General features: G+C 40.4%; 1 protein-coding gene and 1 long non-coding RNA gene across 2 annotated transcripts in view; one reads left to right on the plus strand and one right to left on the minus strand.

Moving 5' to 3' along the window:
- Positions 1-731: 731 nt before the first annotated feature.
- On the minus strand, positions 732-11267 carry LOC145341371 (uncharacterized). Its single transcript, XR_013886363.1, has 4 exons — positions 11226-11267; positions 10215-10305; positions 9320-9415; positions 732-2433 (listed from the first exon to the last, which is right to left on the minus strand). It is a non-coding gene; the product is annotated as an uncharacterized LOC145341371 (long non-coding RNA).
- A 224-nt stretch (positions 11268-11491) lies between these two features.
- Positions 11492-16419, plus strand: part of synpra (synaptoporin a) — a 331543-nt gene continuing 326615 nt past the window's right edge. Inside the window, exons 1-2 of the mRNA XM_080183135.1 lie at positions 11492-11597; positions 11725-11790. Of these exons, the coding sequence (XP_080039261.1) occupies positions 11580-11597; positions 11725-11790 (84 nt within the window). The 5' untranslated portion in view covers positions 11492-11579. The remainder of the gene's footprint in view (positions 11598-11724; positions 11791-16419) is intronic.

The raw sequence follows: 16419 nt of genomic DNA on the forward strand, positions 1-16419 counted from the left end.
TCGCTATGACAGGGTCCAAACTCCAATGCAAAACCTGTTCCATTTGATCTATTCACCGCATAGAAGGTCCAGCAGCTGGCGGAGTTACATTTTTGGAGCCCAGTGCTCGTCCTCATTTCTGGGACCCCAATGAGGTCATGTCCTGTTCCCCAGTGATGTTATGCCCTGCCCCAATGACATAACACCCTGCCCCATGATGTCACTTCCCCCTGACTGCCCACCCTCACCCCACAGAATGCAAAGGTGCAAGCCATGGAAATGTTCAAATTGATCACTGCTTTATTGCTTTTTAACTTATAAAAACCTGCTGTAAATGCTGAATTGAAACCCAAGCCTACCTGTTCTCAGAATCATGGTAAAGATGGTCAATATTGCAATGTATGTCTTGAGGCTGATTTTTCCATCTCGATGATCAATGAGATGGAAAAATCAGCCGATGACATGACTGCAGCACAGGTCAGTGCAGGACAGAATGAGCCAGTCCAGTGCGGGAGCAAATACTCCAATCAAGTGGATTCCAGTCAGTCCAAGTCCATGATCAGTGTGTGGCTTTGTCTCTGGCAGGATCCGTTCTTCGTCCCAGAAAAGACTTTCTGAAGGCTTGTCTTGAGAGCAATTTGGGATGATAGTTAGAGGTGTTTGCGTGGGATCAGCAGACTTATATCATACCAGCAAATAATAGTCCCTTTTGAAAAACAGAATTTAAACGAAAGAATTTGAAAGAGGGACATATTTTAAAAATGTTCTTGCTTTAGCCCTTGTTGGCATGGCAATTTAAATAGCTTTTCTACACCTTTTCTTCACAAAATCAACAATGACGTCATCATAAGTACTTTTAATCATCAGTATTACTGAACTTGACAAATGTTCCTGACTCATCGTATTTCACAAATAATTTTCACTCTTTTCAATACAGAGAAATAACATTCACTGGAAGCATTTATGACCAGTTTTGTTAGAAATACTTTTAGAATGCTTTCCACCTTTGGAAAGATGGCCTGCAAACCATCATCTACAAGTCTGCACAAATCAGCTGGTGATCTCAAAGCACAGAACTCATCATAATCAATGAAATGAACGAATTGTTTCACTTCATCTACAAAAAGATGTATGTCTATCTCCTCATGGTAAAATGCACTTAATTTTTACTGTAGTGGCTTTTAGCATTCTCATCCAAACTTTTGTTGAAAAGCAAGTAAAATAAATCAACAGTTTTCTTTAGAGATTCACATCTACTCCACAATTGCACCATTATTGTCATGAATAACATTGATAGTTTCAACGATGATCTTCTCTTTCCCTTTTGAAGTGACTTAATTGTCTTTAGTTTATCAAAAAAAAATTTCCTAAGTCTTGTATGCTTCTCATCATGAGAGGGACCTTTTTTGTTTGTTAATCTTATTGCCTCTGCTTCCATCAAACTATGGTCAAGTGAAACTTCCATGACAAAAAATTTAACCAAGGCTAACATCAATAAAGCTGAATCAGCATTTTGCAATGATTTGCTGATGACATTAATTCTTTGAAGTAAACAGCTGCACAAAACAGTAAAAACAAAAATATCGTACTTTTCAAACTTCTCTGTTAAGGATTTTGCTTCAGATTTCACATACGGTTTTTCTGTATTTGATGCAGCTATATCTGAGTGTCAAAAGTTTCAAAGCCAAAACAGCATCTGCACAAACGGACCATATATATATATATTTCACCAAAGCAGGGAAACTGAAGAGAAGACATACAAGTCTTGAACAAAGTCAAAAAAATGTATGGTTACATAGGATTCAGCGCAGCATTGCGGATTAAATTCAGGGAGTGCCTGTAATATGGAGTGAATAATGCACAAGGGCTTGCATTGTTTAGTCTTGCTTGTCGACCTGAATATTTTCCTCCCATATTTGTGGCATTATCAAAACTCTGTCCATGATGTCCAAACATAAATTTGCAATGAATTCTAAAATCGTTGTTCCCAGATACTCAGAAGTATGGGATTGTAGCTAAACAAAACAGAAAATTTGCTCGCAAATTTCACCATCTCTGGTCACATCTTAAAATTAATGTTAATTTGTCCACATGACTCACATCTGGCGTTGAATCAATTATTATGGAATAGTATCTTGCATCTTTTACTTCATTAGTGAATTGGTTTCTGAACCACTCTGCCATGAAACTGATGAAGTTATTGTAGGTTCTGTCTGTTAAAAGTTTCAATTGCTCTTTGAGAAGCTCATCAAATTCACTGAGATGTTCAAGGCAGGCTAAAAAACGACTTCTTCAAGTTGACAATGATGACTCAGCATGTCCCCTTAGAGGTAGTCCCAAAGAAGACAGCAGTTTGACTGTGGCAACAACACATCTCAGCACTTTCCTCCAGTCAGAGGACTCCTTTTCAAACTGAGCCAATAACACAGAATCAATTCTTCCAGATAATTTCATCTTTGAATGAAAACACAATTAGTTTTAGCATGAGCTTTAGAAGTTTCATGATCAGCAAGATGTCTTGCAACATTTCTCCTGTTAAGATACCCATTGACAAATAAGAACACAAGAACACAAGAACTAGGGGCAGGAGTAGACCATCTGGCCCCTTGAGCCTGCTGCACCATTCAATAAGATCACAGCTGATCTTTTTGTGGACTCAGCTCATTTGCCTGCCCGCTCACCATAACCCTTAATTCTTTCGCTGTTCAAAAATTGATCTATCATTGCCTTAAAAACATTCAGTGAGATTGACTCAATTGCTTCACTGGGCAGGAAATTCCACAGATTCACAACGCTTTGTGTGAAAAAGTTCCTCCTCAACTTAGTCTTAAATCTGCTTCCCCTTATTTTGAGGCCATACCCCCTCATTCTAATTTCACCTGCCAGTGGAAACAACTTCCCTGCTTCTATCTTATCTACTCCCTTCATAGTCATATATGTTCCTATAAAATCTCCCATCATTCTTCTGAATTCCAGTGAGTATAGTCCCAGTCTTCTCAGGCTCTCCTCATAAGCCAACTCTCTCAACTCCAGAATCAACCTAGAGAATCTATTCAGCACCCCCTCCAGTGCCAGTATATCCTTTCTCAAGTAAGGAGACCAAAACTGTACACAGTACTCCAGGTGTAGCCTCACCAGCACGTTATAAAGCTGCAACATAACCTCACTGCTTCTAATCTCCATTCCTCTAGCAATGACGGATAAAATTCCATTTGCTATCTTAATTACTTGCTGCACCTGCAAACCAACTCCTTGAGATTCCTATACAAGGACACCCAGGTCCCTCTGCACAGCGGCATGCTGCAATTTTTTACCATTTAAATAATAGTCCATTTTGCTGCTATCCCTAACAAAATGGATTACCAACATTGTAGTCCATCTGACAGATCCTCACCCACTCACTTAGACTATCTATATCCCTTTGCAGACTTTCAGCGTCCTCTGCACACTTTGCTCTGCCACTTATCTTACTGTCATCAATGAATTTTGATGCAGTACACTTGGTCCCCAACTCCAAATCATCTATGTAAATCAAAAACAATTGTGGTCCCCACACAGATCCCTGAGGCACACCACTAGTCACTGATTGCCAACCAGAAAAACACCCATTTACCTTCACTCTTTGCTTTCTGTTAGTTAACTAATCATCTATCCATGCTACTACCCGTAACACGATGCACCTTTATCTTATGCAGCAGTCTTTGGTGCAGTATCTTGTCAAATGCCTTCTGGAAATTTGGATACACCACATCCACAGGTTCCCCATTGTCTACTGCACATGTAATATTCTCAAAGAATTCCACCAAATTAGTCAAACATGACCTGCCTTTCATGAACCCATGTCGCATCTTACCAATGGGACAATTTATATCCAAATGTCTCGTTATTTCTTCCTTGATTCAAGCATTTTCCCTACTACAGAAGTTAAGCTAACCAGCCTATAGTTACCTGCCTTTTGTCTACCTTCTTTTTTAAACAGTGGCGTCACATTTTCTGTTTTTCAATCTGCGGGAACCACCCCAGAGTCCAGTGAATTTTGGTAAATTACCACTGTTGCATTTGTTATTTCCTCCGCCATCTCTTTTAATATCCTAGGATGCATTCCATTAGGGCCAGGAGACTTGTTTACCTTTAGCCCCATTAGCTTGCCCAACACTACCTCTTTTGTGATGATAGTTTCTCGGTCCTCACCTGCCATAGCCTTTCTATCATCAATTTTGGCATGTTATTTGTGTCTTCCACTGCGAAGATCGACATAAAATACCTGTTCAATGCCTCAGCCATTTTCTCATTTCCAGTTATTATATCCCCCTTCTCATCCTCTAAAGGACCAATATTTATTTTAGTCACTCTTTTTCATGTTATATATTTGTAGAAACTTTTGCTATTTTTATATGTTGAGCTAATTTACTCTCATATTCCATCATTTTTTTAATAGCTTTTCTTGTGGCTTTCTGTTGACCTTTAAAGATTTCCCAATCCTCCAGTTTCCCACTAATCTTTGCCACTTTGTAAGCATTTTCTTTCAATTTGATACCCTCCTTTATTTCCTGAGATATCCGTGGCTGATTTTCTCTTTTTCTACAGTCCTTCCTTATCACTGGTATATACTTTTGCTGAACACTGTGAAAGATCGCTTTGAAAGTCCTCCACTATTCCTCAATTGTCCCACAATAAAGTTTTTGCTCCCAGTCTACCTTAACCAATGCCTCCCTCATGCTTTTGTAGTCTCCTTCGTTTAAGCACATGACACTGGTATTGGATTTTACCTTCTCACACTCCACCTATATTTTAAATTCAACCATCCTGTGATTGCTTCTTCTGAAAGGATCCCTAACTGTAAGATCATTAATTATTCCTGTTTCATTACACAGGACCAGATCTAGGATAGCTTGCTTCTTCATAGGTTCCATTACATACTGTTCAAGGAAGCTATTGTGGATACAGTCTATGAACTCCTCCTCAAGGCTGCCTTAACTGATTTGGTTTGATCAACTGATTATGTAGATTAAAATCCCCCATGATAATTGCTGTACCATTTTTACATGAATGAGCTTTTTTTTGTTTATTTCTCGCTCCATACGATGTTATTATTTGATGGCCTATAGACCAAGCCTATCAGTGACTTTTTCTCCTTATTATTTCTAATTTTCCCCCAAATGGATTCAACCTATTTTTTCCATAGAACCTATATCATCTCTCACTACCGCCCTGAAGTCAGCTTAAATATCAGAGTTGGGCAACCTCCCTTACCTTTCTGTCGGTCCCTCCAAACAGTCTGATACCCCTGGATATTTAATTCCCAGTCATGACCATCCTGCAGCCATGTCTCTGTAATGGCCACCAAATCATACTCATTCGCAACGATTTGTGCCTTCAACTCATTTACCTTCTTTTGAATGCTACGAGCATTCAGATAAAGTGCCCTTATGCTAATTTTTGTACCTTTTTGAATTTTAGCACTTCCATTAATAACATCTCCTGAGTTCTCCTTCCTTTTAATTTTTTTCCTGATTTTTGATGTAGTTGGAATCTTCTCCCCACATTTTGTCCTTGCTCCCTCCTTCTCGGACTCCTTACATAGGTTCCCATCACACTAGCAAACACTACCCCCAGGGAAATCAGTCCCAGACCTGCCCAGGTATAACCTGTCCAATTTATACAGATCCCACCTTCCCTAGAGCTGGTCCCAATGCCTCAGGAATCTGAAACCCTCCCCTTACACCAGCTCTTCAGCCATTTATTTATCTGATATGTCCTGTCATTTCTACTCTGACTAGCATGTGGCACTGGTAGTAATCCTGACGTTGCTAATTTTGAAGTCCGATTTCTTAACTTTCTTCTTAGCTCACTGTATTCTGCTTTCAGGACCGCATCCCTTTTTTTTACCTATGTCGTTTGTATCAACATGTACTACGACCTCTGGCTGTTCGCTCTCCCCCTTTAGAATGTTCTGCAGCCACTCTCAGACATTCTTGGCCATAGCATCAGGGAGGTAATGTACCATCCTGGAGTCTCGTTTGCAGCCACAGAAACACCTGTCTATTCCCCTTACAGATGAATCCCCTATAACTATTGCACCAGCACACTTTTTACCCCTTCTCTCTGCAGCAGAATCAACCATAATGCAATGAATTTGGCTGCTGCTGCTTTCCCTAGAGAGGTCATTCCCTTCATCAGTATCCAAAGCCGTATATCTGCTTTGCAGGGGAACGGCCGCAGGAGATTCTCCACTACCTGCTTATCTCCCTTGTTCTGTTGGGTGGTCACCCATTCCCTTCCACCTGCAAAGTCTGAGCCTGCAGTGTGACCACCTCGCTATACATGCTATCCACAATACTCTCTGACTCACAGATGCTCCACAGTGTCTTCAGCCGCTGCCCCAGCTCTGAAACTCAAGCTTCCAGCAGCTGTAGCTGGAGACACTTCCTGCACATATACTGACCCAGGGGACTGGAACTGTCCCCAGCCTGCCACATGAAGTAAGAGAAGCAAACTATGGCTTAGAGTTCTCCTGTCATGTTTTACCCCTTTAAATTAAACTTTTAAAAGATGTTTTGTTTTAGATTATATCCAACCTTCTAGGGCCCTTCTTTCTTGCTCCTTGTCACTACCGAATATAACCTTTTCAAACTATAAACCACAGAAATGCTTGTTTCCCTTTACTAGGGTCAGGGAATAATTTGCAAACAGAACAGTAGACTGCCTCAGACGTTTCTAAAAAAAAACTTCTAATTACTGTCATCCCATTTCTCTTCACCCTGAGAAAATGGGATTTATAAACCTGATCTCAGCCTCCAACCTCAAACTTGTTTCTCAATTATTACCTACATTTTCTGGTTTATTTACTACAAAATATCCTATCATACCCAATGAAACAGATTTTGGCCATCAGACAATGTCTTCAGGGTAGGTTTCTTCCCTCACTTTAGCAGCAGAAGAATCAGCAGTATCTTATATTTCCATTCCCATTTCAGAGTTCACTTCTTCTTATTCCTGAACTTCTTGTTCAAATTTTTCGGGTGATGTGATGTACCCGAACAGTTGCCAGAGTGTGGTGATTAGGGGGTTTTCACAGTAACTTCATTGCAGCGTTAATGTGAGCCTACTTGCGTTTCTAGTAAACAAATCTAAATAAGCTCAAATTCTGTATGTTGGCAAGTCAAAGTCATCAGATAATTCACCCATACCTTCGGTGGATGAGGATGAATGCGCGGTATGTGCACTGCTCAATGCTTCAAAATTTCTAAAGTAAATGAAAAATTAGTGTTTTTGCCGAGCTTCATCCTCTTGCCTCTCCTTCAATTTTCTGTACTTTTGACTGCCAGATTGATAGTGTCCCTTCATATTGACTGATCTTTCTTGATTTTAATGAATGCATTTTCTGAAAGAGCAGGCTTTGTTTTGTCTTTGTCAGCCCTGGGGTTCAAGTTGCTCCTGTTCACTTGATGACCGCACTGTTGAGTGGCCCACTGGCTGCCTGGTTGTGGTATGGCCTTGGCCTTGCTCTCAGTAGCCCAGCCCTCCTCAATCCTGGCTGGGGTTCAAGTTGCCCCTGCTCACTCAATGGCTTAGATGTTCTGCTTGCTCACTAGCTAATTCTGTGACTATCTGGCCTTCTCACCTTGCCCTTGGCTCATTGCCTAGCCCTCCTCAGCCCTATTGGCCTGGTTGAGCCACCCCGCTGCTCTCCTCAACAACCTCTGGCACCTCCTTGGCCCTTGCACCTCATGTCTGCTCAACAACAACTTTGAGAAATGTGCTTGCTCACCCACAGACTGCTTCGCCTCCTGTCTGGCCTCAAGTCACCTCGCTTTTATTCTTGCTTTATTGCCCACCAGCCATCCTCAGCCTTTCTAACCTTGCCAAGTCACCCTGTTGCTCCCCTCAACAAGCACAGTTGCGTCCTCGGCCCTCACACCTCACCTCTGCTCAAAAACAAAGAACTTGGGAAATGTGCTGGATCACTCACTGACTGCCTGGCTGGCCTCCTCATCTTGCCTTCACCCTCAGTTTGTTGCCTACAAGCCCTCTCAGCCTTGCTTCTGGTCTGGTCAAGTCGCCCCACGGCTCCCCTCAAAGACTGGCAGCCTGTGCTGTTGTTCTCGCTTGGCCATTGCAAGCTTGTACCTGCCTGGCTATCTGGATTGCTGCTTTTTAAAAAATATTTTCAGAGATCCTTTCTCCTCCAAATTCACCAGTCTGTCAATGATCTTGCACAGTGTTTTCCTGTCCTAAAGGGACTCCACCAAAGTCCTATGTTGCTTTGCCACTGGTGGTTCAAGAACTACAAATGAGCCTATCAGCAATTTCAGAGCTCTCAAGCTCAGATTGGTGCCCCTAAGTCACCGGCTAGCATGGGGCTCCCCAATGGCTGGGGTCTTGTTCCCAGGCACTGTATGTTTCATTGTAAGTCTCTCCGGGGAGGTCAAAGCTCAATTGTGCTTGATAATCTTGTCATTATTGCAATCAGCTGGAATCCAGAATTGACACAGAGATATCAAAGGCTGTGGTTGTGGAGGATAGCCTTATCCCTAAGGAACATTTCTGAGATTTGTTTTTCATGATCAATATCAGTGAAACGATTAACCTAAAATGAAAGGCAATGTGATGGCTGTCCAGAAAGCAAAAATTTGCTTCCACAATCTGGTACTGATGGTTGTCGAAATGAGGAATGTTGTAAAAATAGAATCCTTGTGAACCACAATTCCCTGAACCTTTAGGAATCTGGCCAGTCTGTAACACTGCAGTGTCTGATTGTGTAACTGTCTATTTTCCATGAGGGAAATTAGATGTGATGCTCAAGCAAACAATTCAACTGTGACCTGCTTCACACATCTACGCACAGCTGATTGGTTAACATTCATAACATCCCCAGCCTGAAATATTCCCAGTGCATAAACACTTGGTTTAGACACAACTATCTTGACCAGTACATAGTATAACTTTGTAATATTTTACCTGGTGAACCGAAACCTGCACTGGCACTATTCCTTGTACACTGAATGTATGTACAGTTCTGCCTGTGTATTTTCACTGTAGGGATGCAAGCTGGCCTACCTATCATTCCACTGTTATTCTTCTTTCAAAACAATGCACAGATGTTGTGCAGTTTCAATTGTGGAACCAAGGCAGCTGCGGTAGAAAATCAAACAACCGGAAAGTACTTGCCACAAAAATATTTTAAACATTTCAGTGGCAATGGAAAAAAAGAAACTTCAGCAATAAATCTGATAATTTTGCAATCTCATCGTTTCTTAATACTGATTTCCATATACAGCACTGGCCCCAAGAATTTGTTCACTACTGCCTTTTAGGGAAGGAAAGCTCTAAACTTTACCTGGTCTGTCTTCAATGTGACTCCAGTCCCGCACCAACATGGTTGACTCTTAATTGTTCTCTGAATTGGCCTAGCAAGCCAATCAGCTCTATCAAACTATTTGAAAGAAACAGAAAAAAATGACTGACTACTTAGCTACACCCTAAGTATTGAATCAGGATGTGACAAAGTCATGCTCTGCTCAGTCAGCTCTGCGCAGTTTTCCGTACTAACATTTTGGGTCTGGTGCCAGCCTAGTGAAGGAGTACCTGACACTGTCATTCATACTCCCTATTAATCAACCTTCCAGATTTCTCCAAAACTCATTGCTGTATAAGTCCTGGCCCATTGGCAGGAAAACACAGTGAGGCTACATTGGTATACTGCTATGGGGGGGAATGGGAAAGATGGGCAATGTTGGTTGCTAAGAAATCCTCAACACTGGCTCTAGACCCCATTAAGTCTCACTGCTCAGGTCAAAATGGGCAAGGAAATGTTTCTTGCTCTTGAACTCTATGTTACTAATATTAAAACTCAGGATAATACATATTTCATTAAATGCACTCTCAACCTGTCTGGCTATCTTTAATGATTTCTGCATGAATATACCCTTGTCCCTCTGTTATGGCACCCCCTTTAGAATTGTACCCTGTATTTTATATAATCACTGTGTGCTTCTACTAAAATAACTTCTCAATTATCTGCATTAAATATCATTCACCACTTGTCCTCCCATTCCACCACTCTTGTAAGTCCTTTTGAAGTCATACACTTCTTCTCGTGGTTCACAATATTTCCAAGTTTTCTACCATCTGCAAATTTTGAAATTGTGTCTTTTACACCAAAGTCTGGGTTGTTTACACATCAGACAGAACAGGGGTGCGAACACCAACAATTGAGGAATTTCACTACAAACCTTCCTCCATTTTCAAAATCCAGGTGCTGAAACTGCAGCCACCATAATCAAGGACCCCACGCACTCCAAACATTCTCTCTTCCACCTTCTTCTGTTGGGAAAAAAATACAAATGTTTGAGATCATACATCAGCTGGCTCAAGAATAGCTTCTTCCCTGCTGCCATCAGACTTTTGAATGGACCTGTCTCATGTTAAGTTTATCTTTCTCCACACCCCAGCTACCTCATATTAAGTCGATCTTTCTTCACACCTTAGCTTTGAATGTAACACTACATCCTGCACTCTCTCCTTTCATAGAAAACCTGCAGTACAGAAAGAGGCCATTTGGCCCATCAAGTCTGCACCAACCATAATCCCACCCAGGCCGTACCCCCATATCCCTCCATATTTACCCACTAATCCCTCTAACCTATGCATCTCAGGACACTAAGGACAATTTTTAACATGGCAAATCAACCTAACCTGCGCACCTTTGGACTATGGGAGGAAACCAGAGCATCCGGAGGAAACCCTTACAGACACAAGGAAAATGTGCAAACTCCACACAGACAGTGATCCTGAGCCAGGAATTGAACCCAGGTCCCTGGAGCTGTGAGGCAGCAATGCCAACTACTGTGCCACCCCATGTTCCTTCTCCATAAACAGTATGCGTTACCTGTATAATGTGCAAGAAACAATACTTTTCACAGTATACTAATACAATAATAAAGCAAAACAAATATTCAAATTAACACATCACACTTTGTAAACATTAAGAAGTTTTTTTTCATGTCAAGTGGTAAAATCAGTATGAAGTCTCACAAAACCAGGTTAAAGTCCAACGGGTTTATTTGGTAGCAAAAGCCATCACCTTTCGGAACTGACTGTTCCTTCGTCAGACGAAGGAGCAGCGCTCCGAATGCTAGTGGCGTTTGCTACCAAATAAACCCCTTTGGACTCTAACCTGGCGTTATGAGACTTCTTACTCTGTCCAGGCAGCTCCACATCAAGCGGTAAAGCGTCAGCACCACCTGTTGTAGGATAACAACTTCAGCGCGCCCATGCCGTCCCGCGCCTAGCTCTGATTCACGCGCACCTAGCGTCTCCAAGGCAACACGGGCGCTGACAGTGACTGTCCAATAGAAATTGCGGGGGGAGGGAGGGGCGGAGCCACCAGCCAATGAGAGCAACGCTCCCTTCCGGCTCGAGTCGCCTGAGCAAAGCTCGGCGTGTCCAATCGGAGGGGGCCTTGCGTCTGGGGGCTTCGTCAGCCTTCGGCATTTTCCGGCAGGTGCCGACCTTGGGCGAGTTGGACCGGGAGCTGTCAACAAGCGGCTCCTTGTGAGTGCCCAGCACCAACCGCCACACTCACACCAGCTGCAGCGATGGACATTATCAACCAGGTAGGAAAGAGACACAAGTTTTCGAGCGGCATTCGGCGAAATAAAGTGACGGCAAAATTGTCCGGAGTCATTTCATCCGAAGAAAACAAAATAATGTTTTTTTTCTGTCTGCACTTTATTCCGCCAGCTTGTAGCATCTGGTACATTTCGCATCGCCAAGGAGCCTCTGGGGTTTGTGCGCCTCCTCGAATGGGTAAGTTTTGCGGGAAATAAAGAATGTCCCACTTGTGATATTTCTGAAGGGAGAGTGAATTTTAAAATATTGCTTTTTGACTCGAGAGACTTATTCACCATTGGCTGGATTTGGAAGTGGAAGACAATGCTGGATGGTGTTTTTGTCTCAGGAACGAACAGTTGGATGGATTTTACTGATTTCAGTAGGTGGTTTGTGCATGCTGCTCGTTCGAAGTCACCATCTATTTGGTTCCCAACAAAAATCTGATACAAAGGTTTTCTCCAGAGAACGTGATGCCGCCCCTTTCCTCTTACCAGTTGTTTATACCTTCAGGCAAGGGGCTGTTTCGCATGAATAGCTGTGCAAACTAGTGCGTTTGAAACGTTTTGTTTTCTAGCCATGTATATTTTCTTACAAAAAAGGAATGAGATCCAGTTATATATTTGGCAGCGAGTAACTGATGACAAGAAACGTTGGAGTTCGATGATGGGAAAAAGGATGGCGTTAGAGCAGTTCTTGTATCCAAACATATGGCACACATTAAACATTATCATTTGCCAATCGATATACTTGCGTTACCCCATCTTACGACTTGTTTGACTTTATTAACATTTTGTGTTGCACACACTGACTGAAGAATCAGTCGTTTTTGAGACGCTCGCGTTATCCTTTCACGATTTCCTTTTCCTCTACATTTCTGAGATACAAACGTTCAAAGCAATTGTATGGAAAGGAACTTGGAATCTAATTTTGTTGTTTCTAAAATCATATTACCAGAGCGGATTATTTCTTTGTTTATAAAACCTGGTAATTTCATTTATGACTGATAAGTTAAAAAAAAATAATTTACCGTAAATTGTTTCCTTTCCAGATGGTAAATATAATTGGCTTAGAAGAAACCCGGAGGGAATGGTGTTTGTTTAGAAGACAGTGAGCAATAGGGTATTTACAGTGTACTTAGCTATCCTTCGAGTTTTTATGATTTGTACCAAAATGTACTAATGCTATTAAAGTGCGATAGGATTTTGTAATGAAAAAAAATTGACTGCATTTGTAGACCTCAAAATATAGAGGAATAATTGCCACCTTCAGAACGCGATACAAATAGCAATTGTATTATTCTGACAAAAATTGAATAAGTTTAAAAAAAACAAAGTTCATTTAGCTTCTTTAATTGGTGCGTGAATAATGTATGTGTTTATTTGTGGTGGTATCTTCTGGTCATGTCGTGCTGTATCACTAATGCTAGTAATTGAGGTAGGATCTGCAGTTCAGACAAGACCTGAATTTACTACTTAACTTCTAAATCTAATTTACTTGACACAAATAATAAAATGTAATTATATGTTAAGTCTTTTTTCTAAGATAAATCCTTTCTAAGTGGTGTTTCAGAATGGCTATTAAAGGTGTATATTATGACTATTATGGGTAACATATTAAAGCCATTTAATGTTCTTATTCATCTTAAAGGATTTGTAAAAAAAAATTATTTCTGATCACAGTTTTCTAAACAGAGCAATAAATATGATATATGTTTTAAAATTGGCAATGACCGTACATATTTTTTCTTTATTTATTATTTAGCCTCCTGTTATTTTGAATCACACATTTTGTCAGCAAATTGATTCATTAGCTACATCCAATTGTGAAATCTCCGCCCATAATCCTGTGAAATAAGCATATAATGATACACAATTGAATTTTAGATACAAGACCAGCATCATTATTGTGAAGTATCCTACAAGGTATTTTATCATGTTTATACACAAATAACAATACAATCTCTTGATTGACAACAAAATAAAATATCGTATTATTGATTTATGCTTAGCACACAATATACGTTTTTGAAAATGGAAATGTGAATATTTGTACTGCATCACCAACTAATCTGGAAAGTGAAATATTCCAGCAGCTGAATTTGATAAGGGAACAATTCTTTAAAGATACACAAATAAGTACAAAGTAAACTCCCTGAAAAAACTGCTTGTTTGTTTAATAACTAAAATTTTTGAAGTTTTAACTCCACATCTATTTGGAACTCAAAAGCAAAATGTGATGGAAGCTAGACATCTGAAATAATAAAAAAACATAAAATGCTGGAAACATTCAGCAGGTTTGGCAGCATCTGCTGAGTGAGAAGTAATATTAACTTTTCAGGTCATTGACTTTTCATCCAGTGACCTTTCTGATAAAAGGTTATTGACTTTCAGGGTAATGCCTTAGAATCAACCCCCTCCAGCTGTTTCATCCATGATCTTCCTTCAATCATAAGATCAGAAGTAGGGATGTTCACTGATGACTGACAACATTCAGTGTCCTTCGTGTCTCTTCAAATGCTGAATCAATCCAAGTCCAAAAGTAGCAAGACCTGGTCAATATCCAGGCTTGGGAAGACAAGTGGTGAGTAAAATTTGTGTCAAACAAGTGCCAGGCAATGACCATCTCCAGTAAGAGGGAATCTAACCATTATCCCATGACATTCAATGGCATTGTCATTGCTGAAGTCCCCACTATTAACATCATGGGAGTTACCATTAACCAGAGACTGAACTGGACCAGCTACATAAATACTCTGGCTATAAAAACAGGCCAGAAGCTAGGAATCCTGCAGTGAGTAACTCATCTCCTAACTGACCAAAGCCTGTCCACCTACAAGGTACAGGTCAGGAGTGTGATGGAAATCTTGCCTGGATGAATGTAACTGTAACAACATTCAAGAAGCTCAACACCAGGACAAAGCAGCCCAAATGTTTGGCATCCCATCTGTAAGAATTCACCCCCTCCCCTACCAATGCACAGTAACAGCACTATGTACCATCCACAAGATGCATTGCAGGATCTTATCAAAGCTCCTTCAAACCATAACTATTATCATCTGGAAGGGCAAAGGCAGCAGATACATGAGAATACAATACTTCGGTTTTCTTTTCCAAGCCAGTTATCATCCTGACTTGGAAATATATTGCTGTCCCTTCACTGTCATGTCAAAATCCTGGATCTCCCTCCTTAACAGGACTTTGGGTGTACCTCAACTGTGTGGATTACAGCGATTCAAGAAGGCAGCTCATTACCACTAGCTCAAGGTCAATTAGGGATGGATAATTAAAAAACCCTGAAGTGTTAAATTTGTTACTTTCCACAGATGCTGCCAGGCCTGCTGAGTATTTCTAGCATTTTCTGATTTTATATCAGGATCTCAAATTGTTTGCTTTACTTGGCTGACCCTTTTCATGTTCGCCAGTGCTAGCTGTTCTGTCTTTGAGACAGGAAAAATTGATAATGTTGAATTCACGCTGCCCGAATAATTCCTCCCAGTTGCTATTCACAGAACAGGATTGAGTCCAGATCCTATTCATTCAGCTAGAGGCGATATGTGGTGGCCAATGACAGAGAAGGGAAAGTTGAGTTAAAGAGAAATCAGAAAATTTCAAAGCATTACCTTCTTCAGATATCATTATATTGGCCACATTTTTAGCAATGACACCTATGAAAAAGCTGCTCAATGATACCCTTTCCAAGTGAATATTCAAAGATGAGTCATCCACGCAGTAAAACTTTAAATTGATTAATTTACTGGACATCAGCAGGTGATTAGTGTAAGAATTGCATAGTGAAAACATAACAATTGGTAAGGTTTAAGTTCAGATGGGAAATTCATATTTAGTTATAGTTAACAGGTTGTGTACTGAAATGGGCTATATACTCCTTGTACTTGTTACAAGTAAGCAATTTTCACATATCTACTCACCCTGCATACTTACCATAATGTTCTTCCCATATGTTAAAAGCTTCTAAGCATATTTGATTTGAAATATTAAGTAATGCATTATATTTCTGAGTTTTGTTGCTTTTACATCAAGGAAATTATATGGAGCTTTAGAGGTTGTCCCCAGTTTCCTTCAACAGCTTTGATTTTAACTTGCTGCTGTTTAGTTGCTGTTCATATTATTTAGTAATGCTTGCATTGCATGGAAATGCACAATTTTAATCCCAATATTCAAATATTTCAAGAATAAAAGAATAGAACATAAGGAAACAATCCAACTAGAACTGTGGAAGAACTGACAAAGATAAATGCTTTAAAAAGTCGATTGATATGGTCTCAGAGATTTGTGGTTTTATAGCTAAAAAAATTATCACAGCAACCCATTGCCGTTACTTGATTATGAATCATCCACAATTGGGTGAATTATGCTTTAAAAATATACTCAAGAGCTTCAAATTTACTGTTGTTGATATTAAAAAGGAATGCACTTTATTTCCTTTGCCATTTTAACAGAAAATTGGGCCTATATTCTCTGGAGTTTGGAAGAAAAACTTTATCATCAGGAAAGATACACAAGAACATCTAACCTCAATTTTCTTCTCTAAGCCACTTACCACCCTGAGAGGTGGTCTCATTGAAACATACAAGATTTTGGATGGCCTTGGCTGGATGGTGTCTGAAAAGTTATTTCCTCTGGCTGAGGAATCTAGAATGCAGGCACATACTCAGGATTAAGGTCAACCATTTAGGACTGAGCTGAGGGGAAATTTCTTCACTTAAAGTGTTGTGAATCTTTGGAATTTTTGACCCCAGAGGGTTGTGGTTGATTATAGTTTAGGTTGGGATGGAGAAGCTTTTGGCCTCAAAATTAATGAGTC

Source organism: Carcharhinus amblyrhynchos, chromosome 3, assembly GCF_965287045.1.
Source record: "Carcharhinus amblyrhynchos chromosome 3, sCarAmb.v2.hapA, whole genome shotgun sequence".
Lineage (NCBI taxonomy): Eukaryota > Metazoa > Chordata > Chondrichthyes > Carcharhiniformes > Carcharhinidae > Carcharhinus > Carcharhinus amblyrhynchos.